Raw genomic sequence first — 25,893 nt, forward strand, 5'->3', positions numbered from 1 at the left:
AGTGCTTCAAGTAACTTGCAAGTAGTTTTTTTCCAAATTGTCAGAATAGCCTTGATTTAAGTTAGTTTGCTAGCTATGCTAGCCTCGTTCAAGATGTCATTCATACACGTGATGCCGAAAAAGAGCAAGCAAAGAAAGACATTGAATGACGCAGAGATGTGACTCCTCTCGAGTGAATATGTATATTAGAACCACAGTTATCACAGGCAAAACAGTCGTTAAAAAGAGCAAAATTAAGAAATGTGTCATTTAATTTGAAGCCGAAACACGTAACTTCCGGTCGCAGTATAGCGAATTTGATAACGTCACATGCCATCGACACCGGGGAGCGTCAAAACGAGTCGCTGTATGAAACACATTAGCTTGGGTTCAATATAAAGTTCTCTAGGCTTTATTAACATGGTGGGGAAAATAAAACATGTCCGTCAGAAGATTCACCAGCAGGCAGTGAAGCTTGACAGGCCAAGCAGCCTCACACAGCCCTCGGACTCTGTGTTATCTCAGAGTTTAGTGAAGCCTCCTGCGCTGGGACCACACACAATCAGTCCTCCACTTCTGGGCAAGAAGAGTGACGAGTCGAAAAACGTTAAACAGGTGTGTTATACACAACACAATCCAGATGTTCGACAGGTGAACAAGCGGCACGTTGATTTCAGGGCCATTCTGTAAAATTAGAGTTTTATTTTGAAGGTCTAAAACTCCAAATATAACCAAAACAGCTCGTACTCAATTTAGAGGTCTTAAGTTATATGATGAAAACGGTGGATTTTGGCTTTGATAATCTTGTCCTGATGTACCGTCCTCACAGGTTCTGGCAGAGAGCTCCTTCCCCGCTGGGGTCTTTGCTGGCACTAAGATATCTCCAGAGGCCCTGGTCCAAACACTGACGTTTGAGAAACCTCCAGATGTACCTGTACCTCAGAAAGGTAAGTGTAGCTGGAAGATATTCAGATATTTAGTCTGTTAGCTCCTCACTATGTCCAGTGCTTACCGTGCCTTAGTGTTTGTTTGTTTGACTTTTTCATAACTGCAGACATCTGTCACAAGCACAACAAGCATGACAAACATGACAACAAGAAGCCAAAAACAAAATATCAGCCCCATCCTGGCTTATTTTGAATATAGTACATATATGCAATATTGATTTACCTGAGAGTTTAGTTGGAAACTGCGATCTGTTGCTGTCGAAAATGATGCTGCAGAGTGATGAGAGGTGGCCAAACACAGAAACAGTGAGTTGAAGTTCACTATATAGCTCTGAAAAGCAGAGGAGGGTGCAAGATTTTTTACACTTAATTTAATTTTGCAGCACCAAATGGAAAATACCACAGGGCTGCAGCGGAGCGCTAATGTACTCTGCTGCAGGAAGGAGTGCTGGCTGGAGGGGCCTGTCTCCTGCAGAGCCTGGTCTTGTTGGGAATACTCACAGTGAGGTTGTGCATGAACAGGAAAACTCTGATGCATGTTGTTGCTCTTCTGCTGTACCTTCAGGGCGGGAGCAACCAGTCTGTCCTCCAGACTCAACAGATGCCTGTGCAGCTATATGTCCCGCTGGCAGCGCTGATATGTTGTGTGTCGTCCAGATGTCGTTTTTTCAGGTCCTTTTTCTTCAGCATGAGGCTGAGGTTGGTCTGGAAAAGGCACAGCCTGCACCCGGGCCTCTGGGTGAGGATGTCCAGGCAGTGGTTGGTCTGATGCAGCCTGGAATCACAGTGTCATTTGTGTATGTTCTTGTTATAGCTGACGAAGCTGTCTTGTATCCACAAACTGGGAGCTGACTGGGTTGATGTCACGAGTTATACATTTGGTTGTGAGCTTCTGTCTGCCAGCAACTGAGCCTGGATCTCTTTTAGACCGCTCGGTTTATCCAACGAGATGCAGGTCTGCTTCTGGTGCAGTTCTGTGATCCCATTGGTCAACTGTGCCTCCTTCTTCAGCTCTATGAGTACAGGATCTTGTGCCTGGTCACCCGTGTTCAGACTGACTGATTTTAAACTTCTCACATGTGTTTGGTAACCTAAATGAATCCAGTGAACATCTGGATTTTGTTGTAGGGCTAATGTTATAAGATATGCTAACACTTTATTAATCCCCCATAGGGAAAAATTTGGGAACATTTAACAACACTCGTACAACACTTTACTTTTATTATCACCACCGGTAAGGAAACAATACAACCATGACAGTTTTTGGTTCCTGACTTAGAATATGAACGTGTTTTTTCTATAAAACATTCTTCTCATGGAACAATAGATACCAGATTTGACAAGCAGCCTTTCAAGAACTTTGCTCAAATAAAACTGGATTTTTTAAAATCAGGATTTGGGATTAAAGTTAAGATTTCCCATAAGTACTACATACTAATTGTGTACAGGGTGTCTACTAATTGTAAGTATATCCCCTTTTTTCAGTTATTCCACAAGAAATCTGTTGATTTTAATGATGCTGAAAAGGCTCTTCCAGAGTGGAATCGAGACACAGTCGTGTGTGGCCTTCTGGCATTGCTTTTTCTGGCCACTAGATGGCGTATAAGACTTACGCTTATCCTCTCCATGCTCCAGCAGCGCCACAGCAGACTACAGTAAAGGCTTTTTGGGGGGATTTCTGTGGCACTAATTAAGACTGCTGGAACATCTCCTTCCAGCTTTGGAGCAGCAGCTTCAAAAGGCTGGCATAGAAATCTGAGCAGAACTGCTGAAGAACAAAAAAAATAAGATAATCAAATGGATGAAGGGCAGCGGTAGCGGCTCTCTGTGACTGGGGATGTGTCTGAAGAAGGGAATGATGGATGTGGGCCTAGTTGCTAAGCACGCTGTGCTGCATGAAGCCTCACCAGACAACGGCCTGCTGCTATTTATAGACCAGGCGCGGTATAAATTTAGCTCATGCATGAAATCAAGGTTTAGCTGCATCAGTGTTTCCTTGCTTCAATTGGAAGACACTGAGGCTGGTGCTGCCTCAGTTTAAGGACACTCTTCTTCTAATATCTCACCCTGATGATCTCCTGATAACTGAAACAGGATATGATTCGCTGTGAATGCAAGGAGTCAATTTTTGTACCAATGTTTTGGATTTTCATTTGGACACTTACATCCATTTATTTCTATCCTATTTCCATTCTGCACGTCAGTCACGTTGGCCTTGAAATCTGTTTGAGGGTCTGCAACTCACTTATTTTCATTATCAGTTCATCACTCACACATTTGATCCTTTGTTTTGTCTATGAAATAGAAGACGAGGACAAAAAACCACCAAGCAGGCAAGGTTACTTGGATATAACTTTAATAAATGCTTTTTAAAGAATTTCTATCTTGATAAATGCTTTGAAATTATTAAACGATTATTAAATTGCTGCCACTTAGAGAGACTATAATGCAGGAAGAAGACACAAGTGAGGGAAACGTGGATGCAATTATGGGAACTTGCATGAACGCAAACACTGAAGACGCAACAGGATTCGATTCTATGCTGAATAAACCTCAAACACATCCTGACGCCGCCTGCTGGCACAAATATTTACCAGGGATTTGGGGTCCTTTGTTATATGCTTCACGGTCAGGCTGCAGTTATCGTTATTTACAAGAGGACCACAGCGAGGGTTTGTGCCAGAGATCATATTTATAATAAAAGGCCAGGATGTGTCATCCTGAGCCTTTCATGTAAATTCCTGACTGTGGAAGTTGATCAGACAGGCCCCACGGTCTTTTGACAAAGTGCTCAGTCTGCAGTCTAATTAGAGGTATCGTATCACTACCAGACCCTGGAGGGAAGACCCCGGCTTTCTTTATTCTGAGGTCAGCTCCCTACAGACCGCCCGCCTGCCCACATCCCTCCTCTCCTCTTCCTCGTCCTCTACCCTCCACATCTTTCTCCTCTCATCTCATGACCCTTTTTTCTGCTCCTCTCCTGCATCTTCATCAGCTGTTAGACCGGACACTGAAAAATCAGAGTTTCGATCATATCACATACCTGTCAACCCTCCCATGTTCTCAGTGTTTCTGTGTGTTTTGTGTTTCACCCATCTCTGTTGTTTTCCCCCTGTTTGGAACGAGGCTGATGGGCCAATTTGCCCTTGCAGAGCTGTCATGTTTACTTGCATCATTATAACGCGACTGCGTGCATCAGAGCATCAGAGCGTGCAATGGAAGTAATGGTTATCTGCTTATGAAACTCAGCCGTGCTGGAGAGATGGAACGAGTTTCTGGGTGAGAAACCAGATAGTTTGGGGTCCTTCGGTCAGGGTGGTGGAACTGTTTAGAACTGAAATGGTCCAACATTGAGTGATTATTGAAATGTTCTTTTAATGTCGCTGCGGAATTGACAGTCATTAGTTAGAAAGCCAGCCCAGCAGGAGGTTTCACTCAGACACCATACATCTGTTGATCTGTGTCGTGGGCTGAACTGTAAATGTGTGAATTCTTTCTTGCATGTTCATTTGACCGTGAAGGCATATAGGCAGACAGAAGGCTTGTTATTGGCTAAAGCGAGCAGCGGTACGGCTTCACACCTCCCTGAAACAGAAAAGTCATGACATTCACGCCTAATCGGGAAACGACTCTGCAGTCATATTTCATTGTCAGAGACACTGGTCCTCACTGGGTGCCGTGAAATTGTTCTGACGGTCCATTATTCCGCTTCCCTGTGTTATTTTTTTACCCATCCATATTCCACAAAGACCCACCCCTACCCTGCCTGTGATTGGCTCAGACCCTGATTTTTTTTTTTTTTTTTTTTCCAAACAAACATCAAGTGCTGAACAAGCAAAGGACACAAGTCAATCAAAGGGACATTATGATCTCTTATAATCATTCATCTAAATTTGGATTAAATGTCAGAAACGAAACAGAATTTTTATTTTATTTTATAGCACTTTCATACTTAGTTTGTTTCATTTAAAATGACACCTTGTTGCCGTTTGGTTCTGGTCCAGTTTTGGAGCCCATCAGCTCCGTCTCTCTCTCCCTTCATTAAGAATAAATGTAAGCGTGAAGCCCTGCTCAGTTTCCTTCCGGTTTCCCTTCATCTCTCCATCCTCATTTACTGACCTTAAACTGTTCGGTAGTACTTCATGCGCCTACCCCCACCCATTCGAGCCAAGCTGTCAGTCCAGACCCGAAGGTGCAGGAAGGTGAAGAGTCTGAGCAGGATGTACAGTCTGTGGATGTGGTCTGGGTAGGTGAAGGTGTAGCCTCCAGCCAGCCGTAATCACAGCTATCAATTTCACCTAACAGCGGGAAGACGATGCCCCCAGTGGGATCGGAGTGGTGGTAAAGCACCTCCCCGTTTCCCCCCCCTCCATAAACACAATAGACACCCCCACCCACTCACAACAGATTAGATTTCTCCACCTCAACCCGCATTTGTAGTCAGCAGCAGATGCCTATCTTTGCCTGTTTTCTTGCTGCAGCGGCAGCAGAAACACTTCTGTTGTTTAGTGCTGCGGTGGCAGATAAAGGCCTGCCAGGATCTCTGGAGTGTGTAGACTGTGGGAGATAATGTGCCTGTCTGAACAGCATCCACTGACACGCCAGCAGATGGAATATGTACACAGCACCATTCACACACTAAATTCAGCTCTCGGTGTTCAGATTTTAATTGGATATTTTGTTGAAGCGTTGGACGTTGAAGCTCATTAACGGAACATTCAGTTCTGAACCAACCTGAGTGTTTTTTTGGAGTTCTTTTGTTGACAAACTTGGTTCATCTCCAAGTGTTCAGCATCATCGCTCCACTAATGCGATGCCGGTGGGTCAGTCAGTTCACCAGTTTGTTCCAGTTTCTCAACTATTGGGCGGATTGCCAAGATATTTGGTACATTCATGGTCCACAGAAGATGAAGTCTGCTGACTCTCTACCGCCATCATCAGCACAAAATTTGAGTTATGACCTGCAGAACTAATAGCATTCCCATCTGCCTCAGCTGTGCGCTAGTGCTAATTAGCAAATGCTAGCATGCTAACACACTAAACGAAGATGTTGAACATGGTAACCATTGTAAACATTAGACATACACGCTGTTATCGTGAGCATGTTAGCATGCTGATGTTAACATTTAGCTCAAAGGTCTCACAAAGCTGCTAGCATGGCTGCAGTCTGTGAGTCTTGTTGCTTCCTGTTATTCTTACCCCCTAGTTTTGTTTTGCAACAACCAATCAGTAGCAAGCGATGAATCCCTGATGTCATTTTTAGTCAGCTCAGAAGCTGTGGCTGTGCCGGCTCGGTGGAAGTCGACTCATTTGGAGCCATTTCTCAGTCGGTCATGTAGCTTTGGTAGCTGGTATTTACAATCTGTGCGGTTCTTATTAGCTGATGAGTAATGTTGTCTTCACTGACAGGAACGCTGCCTCCAATTACAAAAACAAGATCAAGGTTGGAAAAAGCAGAATTTATCTTTAATCTTGTACTTCGATAAGACTGTCTGGGGTTCTCTGGCCAAGTTCATCCTTTGATCGACATCCCGTCTAGACATGCTGTTAGTCATGCAGCTAACACTGAATGCAGCCGCCTCTCTGAAACCGAGTTTCTTAACTAATAGCCCTGTTAGAAAGTCTGGGCCATAATACATGTTATAGCATTAACACACACATCACTGATTACCATGAACACACATGCATTATACTTTGTTTTGCCACTTACGCTCCCCTGTCCCAGATACTCACTCGAGCACCAAATGTGGATTAATCTGCCGTTCAAAACAAATAACGTTTGATTAAAAACTACAGTGACCAGCTTTTGACACTGTGATGTTTGTACTGTATTTTGAAGGTTTGGATCATTTCATGGTATTGTTGAGAACAACACAAACGCCAGCTTTAACCACTGGACTTACATACAACACTTTTGCATGAGGAGACTAACACTAACTTATCTCTAATTCAACAAAATCTGAACATTGCAGTGAACTGTGTTGTACGTTAAGGATTATAATTATATTGCATTCAATGTCATTCATTATTGGCACCACTGAACATCTGGTGTGTAGCTAGTCCAGCATGTATTTCTTGCTTAAGGTAGACTGACATAAAGACTGTAGACATACAGATGATATCAGTAAATATTCCAGCTGCTGCTCTCGTCCTCATGCCTGAAGTTGGGATAAATGGGATCAATAGGCCAGCACACAGCCTTTCTGCTGCTGCTGCTGCTGCTGCTGCTGCTCCTGCCGGGACAGGACAGGGCAGGACTCGTCGCACCCTGCTGTGCACATTGAAATGACACGTGACGTGTCTGTTGCCTCTGACCTTTCGAACTCTTCCGAGCTGGAGCTGACGCAAATCAATTGATAGAAACAAGGCCAGGCACGGCATGGCATCCTTTAGTTTACACAGCACTCAATGCTGAGGTGAAGTGAACTATAAAGCGCCTAAGACAAACGTTTGTTTGGAATATGCCTTGCAAATTCTTCCATTTGATGGTTTGAGAATATTTTTATGGACAAATAACATTCAGATCCAGCTGATGTGACGTCATGTCGATATATTTTGAGCAGAGAATGCTTGACTTTGCAGTAAATGTCAGATTAAATGTCAGGTTTTCTAGAGTAGATTAAATGGATATGCTTTATGAAGGCTGGTAGTTTGAGATTAAAGTGGTGTAATATCCATTTTTCATGCTTAAACCTCCAGTGCACATGCTGTAGTGTCTGTCTATAATGAATATATAATCATGTCAGAGGTGACCCCAATTTTCCAATATGTCGTTTTCAACAAAAGGCCAATATTGACCCACATATATCAGCAAACCAATATATCATCCTAATTGTAGTGTGTGCTCTCACCCTCAGGCCATTCTCAGAAATAATGGTCAAGGTCTTTACTGCATTGTTAATTACAGTCATTGCTTTCAGGCCTCTGGAACACACCATTGCAATCCAGCGCTTCATTCGGGGAAAGGCTCATCGATCGTCCCTCTGTTCGCACACAGAGCCAATGGCTGCAGTGCATTGTGCAGGGACTGTTTCCTTTCATGATCTAAACCCTCGGATTAACCGTATCAGATCATTTGCAGTGCCATTAGTCCTCAAGTAGTTCTTCATTTACTGATGGAATCAAAAGTCTCATTGATTGCGCGCTCTGCACCGTGTTGTTGAAGTATTCCCTTTTATCAGCTTGACCTGCATCACATTTTCACTCAATGAATGTGAGCTCGTGTGCAGAGTTTCCATTGGTGTTGGTCCGCATGTCCTGGACGTTTGCATTGTCCCGGATAGACGGAGACATTCCAGTCAAATATTATCTGTGATGATGGACCCTATTTCCCCCTTGCTTTTGTGTGTAAGTGGCTAATGGGGACAACAATTTTTTGAAATTGGTCCAGTATTGAGCGAGAGAGGGTGAGATGGAGGGCAGAAATCAGAGAAGCCTTCCGCGTTAGGAAGGTAAAAAGCATCACTTCCTGTGTTGTACCCTCCCTGATATTTGTACCATCAGTATCACTGAACTCAGGGGACAAAGGCACAAGCAGGAAGTCATGTGTTTTTCAGAGCAGATTATAGAAAAGCCCAGTCACTGATGTTGTTCCTGGTGTGTTATTTTCCATTTTCCTCATTCCCCATCAGATTTCTTTTTCCCCCCACTCTCAGCTGTTGGTGTGCGTTTTCTCACATCCTCACACCAGCCATGTTGTTTTATGTGATCATCATCATCTGTCAGTGTTACTGTGATGAAGAGCAGACAGGGAAGTGAAGATGGAGCGGCGCTCCTTTCCACCGTGCATATATCTTTCACCCCTGCATCATTTTTTAAAATTAGATGTCAGTAGTTTATATTATACAGCTGGAGCGCTGTGAGATTTGGAGCAGAATAGTGTTGTATTCATTTCACTGTATTTTACTCACACACACACACACACACACACACACACACACACAGATTGTCACAGTGTATCTGAGCCACCCAGGCTTCTCTTGCACCTGAGGATGTCCTGACCACAGGGAACCTCAAGGTGGCTTTGCTGATAAAATGACTTTCCCTTCCAGCCGCGGGGTGTTCTTCCCACAAGGGGGGGGGGGGGGGGGGGGGCAGATACGACTGGTGCGACCGGCTCTAACTTTTCCATTTCTTTTCCATTTTGGAAAGGAACTTTTGGTCTGTTCTCATTATTAAATCCATTATTTAGCCACTCAAATAATGGGATGAATAATTGGTTGTAGTCTGTGTGTGTAATAGGTGCCAATACTGAGCTGGGGTCTCCTTCTCCTGCTGTCTGTGGTTACCGTCACTGTGTTTTAATGCAGTTCATCAGCCAGTGTGGCCCATAAACACTACAAGTTCAGCAGCAGTCATCCCCCCGCTGCTGTGCTGCAGTGATAAAATAATCATTTTCTCATTGGGAGGGCATCTGACAAAACAGAAATCCAGGTTAATGACAGCAGCTGCACATTCGTCTGTATCGACAGATGAAATGAGTGAGCGCAGAGAAAGTTCGAGGTGACAGGAAGTTTGTCTTAACTTCACAGCCATGCTGCCAGATTTTTGGTAAACACTCTGTCCTGTCATGTGCAAAAGCTCTGGGAAGTGGTGGAAGATCCAAATGTGCTGCATCACTTTATTTACTCAGTAAATAAGAATGTTTAGATTTGTTTTTGAACACAGAAATGCTTAAAATCAGTGAAACTGAAGACACTCACAAAGATTTTAAAGTGCTAATACTTCAAGCTTGAAACTTCGTTCTTGACCTTGTCTCAATGTCCACTTCTTCATCAGCAGCTGCAATTTGCTCCGTTGTCACGGAGATGGCTCTGTTGACATGCAAGCTCATTCGCCACTGGGATTTCATCCACAGCACTTTCAGGACGCCTCGTCCATGTAGGCTTAAAAGTGAAGCGGGAAACGCTCCTCAGGTCTCGTTTGTCACAAAACCTGAGCGTGTTGTGATGCAGCCTTCCGTCTCTCACTGCTCTCACTCAGGGAGGGGTGGAGGGGGTGGTGAGGGTGGAGGCTTGCTGTAGCTTGCAGCCAAGTCATTCCCTCGCCACCTTTGATGTATCTTTAACACATTTATGAATTTGCCTCTCTTCATGTTTAATTAGTAGCTTCTCCCTCTGCTGAGTGGAGCCCAGCCGGGTTTGATGTGTGCTGTCACGTAACTATGTGTGTGTGTGTGTGTGTGTGTGTGTGTGTGTGTGTGTGTGTGTGTGTGTGTGTGTGTGTGTGTGTGTGTGTGTGTGTGTGTGTGTGTGTGTGTGTGTGTGTGTGTGTGTGTGTGTGTGTGTGTTCACAGGCCCAGAAGAGAAGAAAGTCAAGTCAAAGAAAGAGAAGATGAAGGAGAGGAGGGAGAGATGGCTCAACAGTGAGTTTATATCAACGCTCAGCACTTAAGTAGGAATGCACACATACTATAATGGACTGATACAGGTTAGAACAGAGTGGTAGACATTGTTCACACTTTACCATATCAGCATTAACTTCATGGTATTACAGTAAAATGCCTTTTTAAACCTATTGCATCACATCATATTGTTCACATATCTAACAATAAATGCCAAAAAACAAATTTAAAAACCCATTTGTATCCCTCTGTGTGTGCTTAAGTCGACTTGAAACCAAGATTCAGTACGTTCAAAGGTAGATGTATGTGTGCTCTGTACATTATAACCAACATTTGCAAGGAATTGCAAGGGAGTTTTCATTTTTGGGAGCGCAAAAACACTCTAAAAAGTTACTTTTCAAGGTTGTGGTGCAACACAATGATTTACTTTTTAATGGCAGGAATTTTTATTGTAACTCATTCATTTTAAAAGTAATGTTACCCCACACTGGTCTTGTGTATTTAGCTTTCAACTCAGATTTCCCCCTCATTGTCCCAGTTCAGAGCCTGCTGCTGAGTCTGGCACTAGGGAAGACATTTCTTCCCATGAGTATCAGGTGATTGGCAGTATATAGAGAAAAACCTGACACCAACTGTGGGATATATTTAAATAATGGGTTGATGGATTATTTAGCATTGTGGCAGTGAAGCTGTGATGACTGTATGCACAAATGGGGATAATGGAAAGAAGAGGTGCAGCCTTAAAGCTGGAGATGATAACGTTGGAGAGACCAGCATGAGTAAGCTCGACTTTGGAAGTATACAAACCAAAAACACCATCCCCATGCCTCTCTCCAAAGCCGCTGGTGAGCTGCTGAACAAGAGTCCGTCAGCTCAGGGAAGGCAGTGTATCGTCACCGCTAACCATACTCACAGCTGTCAAGCTAGCATGTTCTAGCTGGCAGCTCATTGATTAGCTAGCAGCAGAAAACAGAACATCATCATAGGTTTTCCAGTAAATGTGTGAAGCAATCAGAGACTTCAGCTCACATCACCGTTATTGATTGTTAACATTAGAGCTTCGAATAAAGATTCATTTGACCTGCTTTTGAAGCAGCAGTCTTGATTGTCATTGTGAATGATGACTACAGGTATCTTCGGCAGCCATTCAATACTTTTCTGGCTGACGAGTAAGTCACCGAGTTTTGGGGCTTTGTGGCTGACGGTCCAACTTTGAGTCTCTCTGTAATTATAATTCCTCTCCCCAACGCCGCCAACATCATCGCTGCCACCATCATCTCCCATAATGACGATCAGGCCTGTAACCGTACCCTTCTGCTGAGCCAATCAATTCCTGGGTAACACAACACATATCCTGTTCAGGCGTATAATTAGGTGCTAATGGCCGTGCGACTCAATCTTGCTGAAACCCAAGAGCTGCTCCATGGCTGACAGTTTTCAGGAATTGGAAGAAAATTAGAATGAAATATTAGCCTTTTCAGATCATGGACTCGGGGTCGAGACAGTACAGTTTGACCAGAGGGGAGTTTTAGAGGCTCATGCCAGTATTTGAGGATTGAAGCCTATGAGTGTTAACAGTTTGCACATTAGCCAATGCTTTTCTTTGTTTTTGATGCAGGTGAAAAGGCACCAGATATGTTTTCCATATGTTGATACATACCAAAGGACACAGTGTCATGAAATGTAGTCAAAACCTCAATGTTTACTGCTGATCTCAGGCATTTCAGGAGCTCTTCTCACTGTAGATCAATGATCGTCAAAATATCCATCTATTGTCAGTAAATATAAAAGAAAAATTGTCCACAAGCAGCTAATCAATCACCTGTCAACCAACAAAGATTTCTACCACTCTGGCTCTTGTCTCAACCACAGTACAAAGACAGCCTTGGTCAACATTATGAATAATTTAAGAATAAATCGTGACAATGGTAGAGTTTCTAACTGAGTATTACTGGATCTAAGAGCGGCATTTGACAATATTGTTCATGATATTTTAATGGGGAGACGTGAAAGGGGGGTTGGTCTGTCAGGATTAGCACTGGGCTGGTTTTATCTTAGGATAAAGGGCTGGGATTGTTTGTCTTGGGAATTTTAGCTCCAAAAATAAAATTTCATCTTGCGGTGTTCCCCAAGGGTCAATTCTTAGGCCCATTTAATTTGCACTTGCTGCTTGTGGGCCAAATTATCAAGAGACACCATAATTGTGTGTGTTGCCATAATATTGCTAATGATACGCTGCGATATATTTCCCTGTCTGCTGATCTGAACCCTACTGACACAGTGTCGAAATGTATCAAAGATAGTGGGAGCTTGACTTGCAATTTCTCACAATTAGACAGTGAAAAGATAGAACTGAATTGTCACAGCAGTCTCTGGAAAGCGTGGCACAGGTCAGAAATCTTGGTGGCATTCTGGACCCTTAACAGTATCATTAAAACGGATTTAATGATTAAAATATATCAGGAAAGCAAGCAGCTTTTTATCCCAGGGAGGCATTGAAAAACTCATCCATGCTTTTATTTTCTCAATCAGTTGCTTGTCTGAATTATTTTATTTTCTTAAATGTTTATAACTCGTGTGTTTGCTCACGCTCTTACTTCCACCTGGAATGAAAATGTGCTCAATAAATAAAGTTTTGCCTGCTTGCTTTGCCTGTTTGCGATATGATTGCGTTGTGCGTGTGTTTAGGACCTGATGAAAGGCTGTTTTCATGAGCTTTGTATGAACAGGCCTTTGTTAAACACGAGCAGCAGACTGGAAAATGTGTTCCTCATTTCACTAGACCTTTAAATTGTTACATGCTTCAGACTGACATTTTTCTGGATGTGGAGTTCTTTGTGTGCCAGATGGAGACCTCTTACCCTTCACTGACATCCACTCGTGCTTCACTTCTCATTGTGTTGTTTAGCTCGGATGTAACTCGCCCTCTCTCTCTCTTCCTCTGCCTCCTCTCAGAGATCAGCTCCATCAAACAGGCCAAGGAGCAGCAGGCGGCCGAGGCCCGGAGGCAGGCCACACCCGTGGTGGGAGACATGAGGCCGCTGGCCGACGCCCTGCCGGAGCTCTCTCAGCTCATCACGCCCGCCCCCACAGCCCCCACCGCTCGCCGCAAAAGCAGGAAAAACAAAGCGTGAGTGCCAACGCGCCCGCTCTGGCAGGCATCAGGTGTCAACATGACAGTTGTTAGGAATTTTCAAGTGTGTTGCTCCATAATTATCACTTCTTTTGTCCTTGAGAAGAGTAAATGTGAGTCCAACACATAGACTTAGCAGCTGTGACGGCGTCAGTATCAGCAGACTGACTGATGAGCCTCCATCTGTTGGCTGGAGTCACACTGGTAGTAGCACATTGTCGGATGTTTAATCAGCAAATTTTATTTGGGTAAAAAAAAAGCGCAGAAACCATCCTTGTTTTTATCATAGCTCTGGAGGAGGATTGCTAAAAGACGAGATGTGTCCCATTTCTAGACTGCACACTAATTCCAACACTAACTGGGAAAGTGACAGAATTAAGCAAAAGAGTCAAGTTTTATTGGCAGTGTCACTCAGATGGCGTCCTATGGTGCACGTATAGCATCATTTCCTTTGATTTTGAATTGAATGGACACAGGAAGAGGTGGAGGTCAGTCATGTTTAGACTGACTGACCCCAGTAGGGGTGAAATGTTGCCCTTTTCAGTCTATTACAGTTTTATTGGGAGCTTTAGTCCAGCTTGCAGTCAGTCTTTGACTTTTTTCTCTAATTTTGAAACCAGTCAGACCAGTAGTTTCGAGTGTTTCACAGGTGTGAAAACACCCTTGGGTTTCCTAACAGTGGCCCTGCTCCTCCATCATAACGGCTCGTGGAGAATGGTCAGACCGTTCGATGGCTTGTGTCCACACTCGTCTCTGCTGTCAGAATGAGTCATTTCACATCCTCTTCAGGAAGGCGGATTAGCTTCATTGTCAATGCTTGAACAGGAACCGGGGTAATGAAGCAGGCCAGAGTGGCTCGTACTGTAGCTGAACCCGGTCTGGACTATTCAGCACTCAGACAGGTCCAGTATTTCATTGTCCAGATTCAGGATCCAGTAACGGGTCTCACATTGAAAAACATGTTAAAGACATTCATAATTCAGAGTCTGCAGTTATTAAAGTGGAGTGGCTATCAGTGATCAGATAGAAGCAGGTGTGTTTAAAGGTACAGTCTGTGAATTATGGCTTGATAAAGAGGAAGGGCATCACATCAATGAAAGCAGAGTGGAGAAGCCATCAAAGGCAGTCCTGCTTATCTGATGCAAAAGCCAAATAAAAAAAAAAGTCACAGCGATCCTACAGAAAACATAAATCCTGCCCGGCTCGGCCTTCCATGGTGGAATTTTTCAATTATCTCTCTTCCCTTTGGAGCTACGCCTGCCTGCAGTTCAATCCAGCTCTGCAGCGGAGCCGTCATTTGTGCGATGGAGTGGTCACACACGTGGTCATAAACGTGGTCGTAAAAGTTTCCGCTGCCTGGAGCAGAGGGCTCGTTTTCATCAGGTCCTGCTCTGCGCTAATAAGAGATGAGCGGCGCGCTGGCTGCAGCAGCACTACCCACCATGGCTGCGGTTCCACATGTGACGCCAACCTGCATTTTCCACAAGGCTTCTTTCTGTGTCCAACGAAAAGTAAAAATCATCTTTATTGACAAGATCAGAAGTAATGCGATTTCCACCATCTCATGTTGATGATGTTATTTGGTGCAGAAATAAAACGAATCCTCGTCGTGTCACCTATATAACTACAAAGCATGACTAAAAGCACGCGTGAATGGATGGATGATTTCATGCTAATCCACAGATAACACCACCGTGTGACTTATTTGATGCTGTGCATGCTCGCAGCTCACAAACATTACATCAGCTTTACACCTGTAGGTTGAAGTGGAACGTCCTGTGTGCGGCCTGTGAAAATGTCCCTGTCTTTGTCCTGTGTCCTCCCTTCAGGCCGATGAAGAGACCTGAGCCAACAGATTTCAGTCAGATGAAACAGTCACAGAAACGCAGACTCCTGTAAGCAGCTTTTCAAACTCTTTTCTTCTTCTTCTTCTTCCTGCACATTCAGCGGTGAAATGAGCCTCTCCCTTAACGGTCTGAGCCTTTGTGTGCTTCGCCTTGATTGCAGGGAGACCGAGACCAGCCGCTTTAGTGACGCAGTTAAGACCCTCTCTGCCAAAATGAATCCTCTGGCTGATATTGGTGAGCAGCTGAGGAAGAGGATGAGGCAGGAAGACGAGCAAGGTCCCAGCTAACAGCGGCAGCAGCAGTTCGACTCTGTGAGACCGAAGTCCTTCCACAGACGTTAATCAACGAATCCCAGACGAAAGGTTTTGTCAGGGAAGCCCAACCCCGGTACTTCCTCGGGTTTGAAAGGAGGAAGAACCTGATATCCCACCACATCTCGCAACCACTGACTAAAGGATGCTGCTGACTGCTCCCTGACGAAGAAACAAAGATGAGTGGCTTAAAGTGTAGTATCTGTTAATGCTGACTGTAATGGAGATCCTCTCATTTTTATGATCCACCTGTCCTCTTCAGTAATAAATCACAGTACATTTAACCATCAACTTTCACGCGCAGTTTCTATCCGCTGGATTTCCAGTGTTGACTTTCAGCTGGCATTGGCTCCAACTCAAAACACTCAATAATCAAATGGTGCATGTACAAACCAATCTGCCTCGTTTCTCTCAACACCTACACAACCATTCCCACTCTTCTATTTTCAGTGTCTTCTCATTGTGCGGTATTCAGAATAAGATCAGCTCCCAACACCGAGTGACTCATCAGTAATAACCATAGCAACTCCACTGATCCATGTAAATGAACATCTTGTCGGAGCAACACTGAGCCGCAAAGTGAATGAAAATATTGTCAAACTGTCATCAGGAAGCATATCAACATGTACCTCACTGTAAAAATTACTCTACATGTGTACGTCAATGCAGACTTCAGAATTCATACTGATTTTTTACAGTGTCCAAACTTCTATAATTTAATACCTGTGGGTAAATAAAACCTGTGTTTTTGTTCTAATAATTTAGGCTTTACACGTAATTAGAAGATACTACCTCATTCAACAAGTCTGTCATTATGTTTCTCATTATCATAATTGGACTCATGACTTGCATTACAAGGCCAGAAGTCAGTGGACTCCTGACCAGCATGCATTGGGAGTGTGTCTGTGGGAATTTGTGCCCACTCAGCCAAAAGAGCATTTGTGAGGTCAGGCACTGATGTTAAACAAGGTGTTCAGTGGGGTTGAGGTGCACAATTCTGACTCAGAGTACTCATAATTTTCATGTTTTATGAACACAGTTTCTCATTTTTCATTTTTGTTTATAACTCTTATTTTTTTTAACATGATTTCTGTCATAATAAGTGTACGTAAGTCATAATAAGAAATGATAGGTCTTAAAAAATCTATCAATTATATGTATTCGCATGCATATATGCACATATAACTACATACCTACTGTAAGCACGTATACTGTACACAGAAACAAACATGCATGAGTGTATTTAACTTAATGTATTTATATGCATTACATAAATTACATAATTCACGTGTGACTTCTGCAGAGACAGAGAGGAAGAATGATTAAATCCTTGGGAAGGGAAGCAGATTTACAGTTGTTCTTGGTCAAGTTTTCCAGGTTGATCTTGGCCTATGAGCTCCTCTGCAGCATGTACGTATGTAAAAAGATATGGAAAAAAAAAAAAAATCCCTCTGGAAGCCTTCGCTATGATTAGATTAGAGGTAAGAAAAACCTAATCAATACAAGGTCCAGTGCTGCTGTGGGCCATTAGGACTCATTAATAATGGATTCTATGGGAAGAGCACAGTGTCAAATTAAAAGTAATCAGAGCTCGTTGTTCGCTATCTTCGACATACACTGAATACAGAAGCCAGTGGACGCGTTCCTCGAGTCTTCAGGCAGCAGAGACGTTTTACTTCCATCTCAGCCTCATCTCTCAGACAGGTGTGGACGTATTCTCTTTTTTTCGAATCTCCTTTGACTGGAGTGTTAAATGACTTGTGTTACTCGGCTGTCCCACATTCCTGCGATGCCAAACGGAGCCTGGCATTGAAGGGAGACGTGACTCTCGTCACCAGCTGATACTCACTGACAGCCGAGGATGACCTTAAGTAAACACGGGAGAGAGAGGCAGGAAGAGGATTAAAGGACCGAGTCTCAACAAGACTCCCGACAGTCCAGACTCAGGACTAACAAGAAGTCTGTTTGAGTGACGTGCAACAGGAACATGGCCAAAGACATCTGAAAGCACAGTAAACAGAGATTCTTAAGAAAAGCGTGTAAACAGACGAGGGCCCTGTGAATACTGTTTCTCAGCAGGAGCTGCAGTGTTTATGCAAAAACATCTGAAACCTACTTGCTATTCATGCAGAAAAAAAAAAATCGTACCTGTGGTTTTGCATATTTCGCCCATTAACAGAAACCTGTGTGGATCTGACACGACTGCCAGCCGCTTGCCAAAGCACAACATCTTTTTGAAGGTGATCAAAAAATGGGAGCCCACACGGCGCACAATACCTCAGCAACACATTTATTAGACCATCAAACAATGTTTCAATCCACGCAGGGGTCCTTGTCAGATCAAACAGGACCCGATGAAGACCTGGAGAGATCCCCCTGTGGATCCAAATGTTGTTTAATGGTCTAATGAAGACGCTGGAATGCTATGATGCGTGGACTCACCCTTTCATCTTCATACCTCAGAGTTATGAAGTAAACCTTCCATGTATTTGCATAGACAATATTTCCTCCTGCAGAGCCCAGCAGCTGTCAGAGGGAATGTTTTTTTTTTGTTTTTTTGGTGATCAGCAATAGCAATCATCACTCTTTAATCCCTACACTGCGCTCTCAAATTAGCAATCTGTGCTCTCAAAGTCAACCATGGTCAGATGGGACAAGACGTTGCTGTTGTGCCACTAATGACCTTGTTTTGAAATGTGTGAGCGCAGTACAAACAAAATAATTAAGGCCTTGAAGAGTCAGGCCGGTGCTTTTCTATATTTTTGTGGCTGTCGACTCAAAGCCCATTGGTTCCCGCTGTCCATCTTTCAAAGCAACTCAAAAATACTTTGTTCCATAAATTTTCCCTCATTTCCTCAAATAGTTTTTCTCAAATGTGACTCAGTCAGGAGGAAATTGTCCATTTGTGGCTGTTTTAAGCGGTGGATTAATCCACATTTAGTGCTCTAGTGAGTATTTCTGGCAGCAGGGTGGTCAGAATAAAGTGCAGCGTGTGTGTTCATGGTAACAGTGTGGCTCACTGATGTATTTTAATACTTTTTGGACAAAAATGGAGCTCTGTGGCACAGGGAGACAAGATCAGGCATTGATCAGGCTGATATTTTAGGCTGATAATGATAGAAATATTTAGGGATTTTTGGGGTTAACAATATTGGTATACCAGCTGATAGAACACCTATGGAGGAAGGGCCTGGGTTACACTGTTAACATCATTATTTAACCTATGTTTCATGAATTCATGCATAATGAGACTTCATGTTAAGTCACGTGTGCACAAATGATTCAGTCGAGGTATTTGTGACTGTATGGAGCAGAGTCATTGTGCAGAAGCTAATCTTTTAATCAGTGAAAATCGACTTGCACATGAAGTTTGACTTTATTTTGAAGGCAACACGTGATTCAACAAACCTTGTCCTGTCACTGTCTCTGCAGCACAAACGTAAATGCAGCATATAATAAACCCAGTTGGTGAGAAATTCTTGGTCCCATTGCATGCTTTCTTCAAACTGACGGGCTCCTCTGGGCTGCACATTTGGAAGGACCCAAGTTTTATTTCTCATATTTCCTCAACCTTCAAACACCAGAGCTGCACAAAGGGGAGCATGAACGGAGCGAAAGAGCACCTTTGTGTGTTTGCTCGCGCTGATGTGTACATTTCTCGTGGCTCTGGAGTCCTTTCATTTCCACGCCGTCTGCCTCTGTGATTTGCTCTGACTCAGGATCAGCTCTGCTCCCCTCGAGCTCAGTCACATATTTTTCATACATGACTCATTCATATCTCCTGTGAGATGCTGGCAAACCCAGGGAAAAAAAAGAAACACTGATGGGCTGTTTTACACATCAATCTGAGAATTTCTAACACCATGTCCACCTTGTACTTTCCAGATCAACACCTGTTTGATGAATGATAGAAGCAGGAATTTGAATAGTAGTTAGTGTTTTAATGACATTCTGCTGGTAAGAAATCATCCCATGCCTCTTGAGTGGTGCTGGTGATTAATAGACGAAACTTTGCTGCAGGGCTTCCTCTCTCGCCTGGCTGCGTCCTGTAAAACACGGCGTACAGTAAATGAGTCACTGTGCGCTAGAATTAACCCGAGCACATGTCCCAGTAAAGAGGACGTCTGACAGAAAAAGGCATTAAAGGTCTCAGAGTTTTTAGATTCCACGATGAGAATATTTCACACCGTAGGAGGAAATTTTTCTTTTTAGCGTTTAATTGTGGCCGGATTATTCCCAGTAGCCGAGATTTGAATATTTTCAAATTGTTTCTGGTTAAAATGATCCAAATGATTAAACCGGAGGCACAGAGTTGCTTTATTTATTTTAACGTCACTTTATTTTTTCATGCAGGCTCGTCCAGAGTTTCTTGCCACAACAGATCAGCACAGACAGATGACTGTAGGACACTGTAGAAGATGTTACTGGAGGCCACACATGCTGCTATAAAATAGAAAATTAAAGGCATACACTTTGGATGAGCCCCACCTGCTAAACACTGCGACCTGATTGAACAGATTTCAGTCATTCTTTTGCGAGAAGAGCCAACCAGCACCGTCCAGTTGTGATGCATTAACTGGTATTACTGTGAATCTAAATGGAAAAAAGGAAGGATATTTTAAATGGACTTTCCCAAATAAATCTACATTTATGAGTACATTGAAGAGACATTTCATTATTTATCAGCCTCTCTCATGCCACAACCCAGGGTAGGTTGTAATAGATGTAGAAATGCGTAAAAGTTAAAGCATGCCTTGTGCAGCAGTGCCTACCTATAGCGACTGCAGATGAAAACAACAGATGGAAACATTTACATTCAGTCTGTCCCTGACATTCAATAAAAAGACAAAACATGGCAGCATATAAAACACGGCAACATGTCTTTGGAATGTATTTGATAGCTTTTGGCCTGAGAATAAAATGTGTCTTGACAGCAGTTTCCCAGGAGGATGAGGGTCAGCTGCAGAAATCTCAGCAGCTGCTCAATGAATTGAATATTGATGTACTGATTATGAACCATATCAACTGCTTGAAAATGTCTTCTGCTCATTCGATTGATTTCCCATTTTGTTTGTGTATTTTTTTCCTCATGCTGCATGACGCCATCTTCCCATTACCTGCAGTCGGTTTATTTATTTCTTCCCCCGTTAAAAGCAATTTTCCTAAACTCCTCCAATTGGATGCTTTCCAGTTGCTGTTGTAAGGCCATAAGCATCACACTATCCTTCAGGAGCCCACGTTGTGTTCAGAGTCTCTGATGTGCCGAAAATAACCTGTGTGGGATTTGGTTGCACTGCAACACCGACGCATTTAGATAAAAATCTAAAAGTTTCCTTAACGAACTAGGAGCATGAAATAAAGCTGTTTGCTGCTGCAGAACACTTGTTTAATGGGTCGACTTTAAATTGTCCTCATAATGTCTTTTGGTCCAAGATATTAATTTCAAACAATGACTTGACACATTTCTATGTATGTGTGGAGATTTGGCAACCATCTGTAACCTAAACATAACCATCTTTTGTGTACCTGAACGTCACCATCCCTGTAAATCACATGCCAACAGTCAACCAATCACAGTACAGTACAGCCACAGCTTAGGTGGGATCCATAACTGTGCAGGCTGGATACTGAGCCTTATCTTGGCTTCATTTCGCTTTTTTTTTTTTATTATTTAAATCTTTAACTTATTCATGTTTTTTTTACACAAGGTATGTCCAGTATTCAAAGAAAGAACAAATGAATATGCCTGAGAAACAGAATCCTGGGAAAAGGACAAAAATAACAACAAAACAAACAGAAAAAAGCATTTTGAGGGTCGACTGGTTGTGGTTAGTGTCAGGCTGTTCCTTTAAGCTTGATGTGATTTAGAGGAAAGTAAAAACATGGATAAAACATGACGTCCTGACATAATAACCTCTGCTGACAATATTTAATTACATTTTGAAGCTAAAGAGTTTATTCCATTTTCCTGTAAAACTTCTATGATGTACTTAAAGCTCATAAAGGTTTATGATGTGTGGAAAAAAAAGAAAACAGGCTTTATATCTTTGTGTATTTTTCCATTCATATTCATACAAATAAAACTCACAGCTGTCCTGGACAAAACCCCAAAACAAGAAGCTAAACAGAAGAGGTTACAGCGCGTGTCATCGGAGGCCATGAGGCATGTGCAGCTCATATTTCTGGTTATCCAGCCTCCTGCACCACAGCCGAAGCCCTCAGTGTTTCTAAATGATGTTTATGTGGAACATCTGAACTATTAAATTGTAATGAGTTTCCTCAAAGTCCAAATGTATGGTTCCAGAAGAGGCAGGAATGTTAATAAGTTTTAGTAAATCCAGATGTTGAGAGAGATGTTTTGGTCCACAGATTTCACAGAGCAACACGCTCAGAGTAACGCATCGCAAATTACAACTCTCACTGCATCTCTGTTTGTAATTCGACAAGCAATTTCATTCAATTGCTGTTGCCGTGCTGCTTCCCGGATAATTCAGAGTAAAAACAAAAGGTTTATTCACAGATCTGAGCTTCTGTGATAAGGTTAAACTAGATGAAATGTCAGAGAACCCTGGGGAGAAACTGAGCCATTACTGCCTCGTAGTAAACAGAGAGAGAAAACAAGGTTAAACAGAGAATGGATGAGGAAAAGCGGAGGCTGTGACATAACCAGGATGTGCAAAATAACTGCAAAACATACTGAGATTGTAAAAAAATCCAGTACAGAAATCCACCATAGATACAGTATGACATCATCACTTTCAGTGTTCACTAGTTTAATTCAAATTTCAGATCTACAAGTGAATTTGACTAATATTATCTTAGTTTTGGACTCCCCAAGAGATTATTAAAATATATTTCAAGTGTAAAATGAAATTAGAACTATGCCTAATAACATCCCTTCACAGCTCAATGGTTCATTCTCACTGCTCAGAATGTAATTATAGAGATATTAAATAAAACATTTTGGTTGGAATGTAATTAGACAAGTCTTAAATTAAAGCTTTTACTCGAGGATAAAATAAATAATTTATCTGTCGTGTGAATCCCTTCAGTCTTAGAAATAAAACTTCTGTCATCTGCATTTATTTGCCTTGAATGGGATTATGAATATTTTATAATCATAAGGTTTACTCTTATTAAATAATGTTTTCATAACAGAAGCTCTTCAGCATGAGCAGCACACAAAGGGTTTAAGAAGAAGAGATGCGGCTTGAATTCACAGCAAGAAATGTGCCTCTGAGTTACTCATGTGAAGTGTTGCTGTATTTTCCTCTGATGATAAAACACTGAGCATTGCTAAACACGCCGTATGAAACAGTTTTTCTGTCAACAGTTCCATACATGCGGTGTGTCCAATCAGTGTGTCCGCCGGTGCGTAATGCGCCAATGTAGCCTCATCTTTCCGCGCCCACCTCTTTCCTCCTGTCCAATAAGAAAAGGCAGCTTTTGGAGCAGCCAGGAAAGACCTTGCCTGGCTGATATTGCCCAGTATCTCTTTTTTTCTCTTTCTCGCTCCCTCACCCCGCAGAGCTACACTCCACCATTAGTGTGTTCTCCAGAGCGCTGTGGAGTTCGGACGCTGCAGCACCACCTGCGTCAGGGTCGGTTGACTTTAGCAGAGATTTCTCACACCCGCTGACTGAAAACACCTTTGCAGAGAAGCTCACCGTAAGTACCCAGCAATGGGTCGCTTTTATATATTTTTGCTTGAGTTCACACATTTGAGCGGCTGTCTTCAGTCTGCGGTCAGAAGTCCATTCCAAAATTTGTCAATTTAACCTTTCTCTGCTTGACGGTCTAAGCACACGGGTCGTGAAACACGACACAGTGTTTTTTCAACAAGCAAAACACACTGATTAACACGGCGTGTTGACAAACTGAAAAACAGCTGTCACGTCGAATTGATACTTAATTAGCAGGCTGACGCTCCTCATCGCGGCACAGTCGCTTGAATTTTGGCGCAAGAAACCTGGGGATAAAATAGTTAAAGCAGTTGTATTACTGGACCTACTGCTGCTATGTGTCTTATGTGTACGCCGAATTGAAGGGTCATTCTGAATGAATAAGCTAGGCTTTTAAGATCATTTATGACAACTATCCATTTTTCCCATAATCACGTTTTTCTTGAATTAGTTGCCTATTCGATTAAGTTTGGCGTGACTTTCTCTATGTAAGGCAAAGCGCAGCGAGCACGACTCTCAAAATATATCGCAATATTTGAAGAATCGCAAATTCTATTATAGGCTTATTATTAGAATGAGCAGTATGTTGACACCATTTCTGTATCACGCAACAGGACATCGTGAAAATCTGCCATAAAACCAAATGTCAAAATCCAAGCGGTGCGATCAGATGCAGCCTCTCCTGTCCTGGATCACACTAAACTCTATGACATCTCGCCTCCCTTATCAGCAAACACACCTGGACGTGAAATGAAGGACATTTGCTGAATATTTAGACAAAGCCTATAAAGCCTTATAGTAAAATGTCACAATTAAAGAAAGAGGTTTGTGCAGCCGAAACAGACGTTTCGAAAAGTTTTCCTCTTCATAGAAGCGAATGCTGATTGGTCTATGAGGAGTAGAGCCCTGATATAATGAGGCATTGAATAAAGCCTTTTTTGACAGAATGCACTAGAGGTTATAGGCTACATTTATGCGTGATGATGCTGATGGTGATGATGCAACAGTGGTCCCGAGCTGGACTGAGACCACTGAGAGTGCATGCTTTGGACCTGCATCCCTGAGGCCGCCAGTTGTTGCCTCTCATATTGTTTGTTCTCACAGGTTTGAGTCTCTGCTTCCTGGTACTGATGGAAATAAGAAAGACCACATCTATTTTTCGCTGATATGCTTATACATGTTTCACTCATGCAAAAAAAAGCTTTGTTATCTGCAGAAATTATTGCTAAACAGTGTAATTAAAGCACAGTCCCTGTTCTTCAGTCAGAAATAGTTGCTGAACTTGTACATTCAGGACCCTTTTCTTGAAGAGCGGGTGTGTTAAACATACGTTTTCTTGGAAACATTCATACATTATGCATAACATATTAAAGGACTGTTCTTGTATGAAGACAGATCGCCCTGTGCCGTTCCCCCCGTGAGGAAATCTGCCTTTGGCTGCAACAGAATGCCTATTTGGCAAATTCATTTGTGCTGCGATTACTTCTGGCCTCTGCATGACTTGGCTCAACTTGCCGTGGGCTTTTTTTTTTTTGCTCTTGTCTTCCACTTAGCCTACATGTGCAAAAATAGAACTAAAAAGGCGGATGACAGAATGCGTGCTCACTTCCGTGCATGTGGATTCAAAGTTGGTTCGCTGTGACTGAGTCCGTGGGCACCTTTTAGTCAAGCTGGACCGGTTCTGTTGCGTTTACTGAGCATCACTTGAGCAGAAGTCCAGGTTATAACTGGAACTGAGAATTGTTGGAAACGCAGCGTGTGGATTTGTGTGGTTTGAACCTGATGCTGCCGCTGATGTTTGCATGGTAGGTGAATGGACGATTCCACACCTCATGATTTACCTTCACTGTCAGCGCGAAGTGTCAGCGCAGGAAGCTGTACGTTTGTGTGGCAATGCAGAGAGAGTGTGTGTTCTGTGATACACCTAAATGTTTGCTAACCCTAAATTCATCTGCCTGAACCATACCATAATTAGCATGTGTGATATTGCATAAAAAATGTGAAAGCAGGCCTGTGAATTACACTGGATTATTCCATACCATCAAGGTGGAGAGAGGGAACCAGACGATGTTCAGCACCTGGGAAAAAAATGCTAAGTATCCAAAATATCCACCTAGTGAATGTGCTGAAGGTATAAATTGAGTATAAAGTGATTTCATTTTTTTCTGCCCATCCCCTCTCACATATTAGACCTACTTAGTGATAGTCACTCTGCAGTATCTTGGACTAAATCCTGCGCCGAGCAGTGGGCTGCTGCAAGGCTCCACTCTCGGGGATTAGCAGGCCAGACTGGGTGGTCGGAGCATTTTGTAGACTGCTGAATCCTCTTTTATACAATTAATGTGCCTTCAGCTTAACCCCCCCGTATTACATGACTTAGTCAGTCGTTTTCCGCAGTCGGCCGTGCATTCGGGTTCACGAGGACGCACAGGCGTGCTGACAAATGCAGACCTCAGCTTGTGTGCTGATGTCAGGCTTGACGTTAACTGTGGCCATCAAATCAATTTGTGCTGATCACTTAAATCCTTTGGTATCACGCTGTGAGACTTTCCCTTAAATGTGCTTTGATTGTGGCGTTCCTGCTTGAAGTAGAGACGTAAAATAAGCTAACGTTCTCCAAAACACGGCCAAAGATGGGAATAACAGTCAAC

General features: G+C 42.9%; 2 protein-coding genes across 2 annotated transcripts in view; both read left to right on the forward strand.

The window, feature by feature from the left end:
• The first annotated feature begins 289 nt into the window (after positions 1-289).
• Positions 290-16,991, forward strand: slx9 (SLX9 ribosome biogenesis factor). Its single transcript, XM_070957828.1, has 6 exons — positions 290-594; positions 809-926; positions 10,222-10,290; positions 13,225-13,399; positions 15,232-15,297; positions 15,410-16,991. The coding sequence occupies exons 1-6, from the start codon at positions 400-402 to the stop codon at positions 15,534-15,536; spliced, it is 750 nt and encodes a 249-aa protein (XP_070813929.1). The 5' UTR covers positions 290-399; the 3' UTR covers positions 15,537-16,991.
• Positions 16,992-23,017: 6,026 nt separating this feature from the next.
• LOC139327717 (double-stranded RNA-specific editase 1-like) overlaps positions 23,018-25,893 on the forward strand; it is a 46,799-nt gene continuing 43,923 nt past the window's right edge. The window contains exon 1 of the mRNA XM_070957646.1: positions 23,018-23,228. The gene's annotated coding sequence lies outside the window, so the exon portion shown is untranslated. The remainder of the gene's footprint in view (positions 23,229-25,893) is intronic.

The sequence above is a fragment of the Chaetodon trifascialis genome, chromosome 24, assembly GCF_039877785.1.
Source record: "Chaetodon trifascialis isolate fChaTrf1 chromosome 24, fChaTrf1.hap1, whole genome shotgun sequence".
Lineage (NCBI taxonomy): Eukaryota > Metazoa > Chordata > Actinopteri > Chaetodontiformes > Chaetodontidae > Chaetodon > Chaetodon trifascialis.

What these genes read in the sequence shown, in the direction of transcription:
- slx9 (XM_070957828.1), top strand. Translation starts at nt 400, where the DNA reads ATGGTGGGGAAAATAAAACATGTCCGTCAGAAGATTCACCAGCAGGCA. An exon ending in TGTACCTGTACCTCAGAAAG is followed by an intron (nt 927 to 10,221) that starts GTAAGTGTAGCT and finishes GTGTGTTCACAG; the next exon opens with GCCCAGAAGAGAAGAAAGTC. An exon ending in GAGGGAGAGATGGCTCAACA is followed by an intron (nt 10,291 to 13,224) that starts GTGAGTTTATAT and finishes GCCTCCTCTCAG; the next exon opens with AGATCAGCTCCATCAAACAG.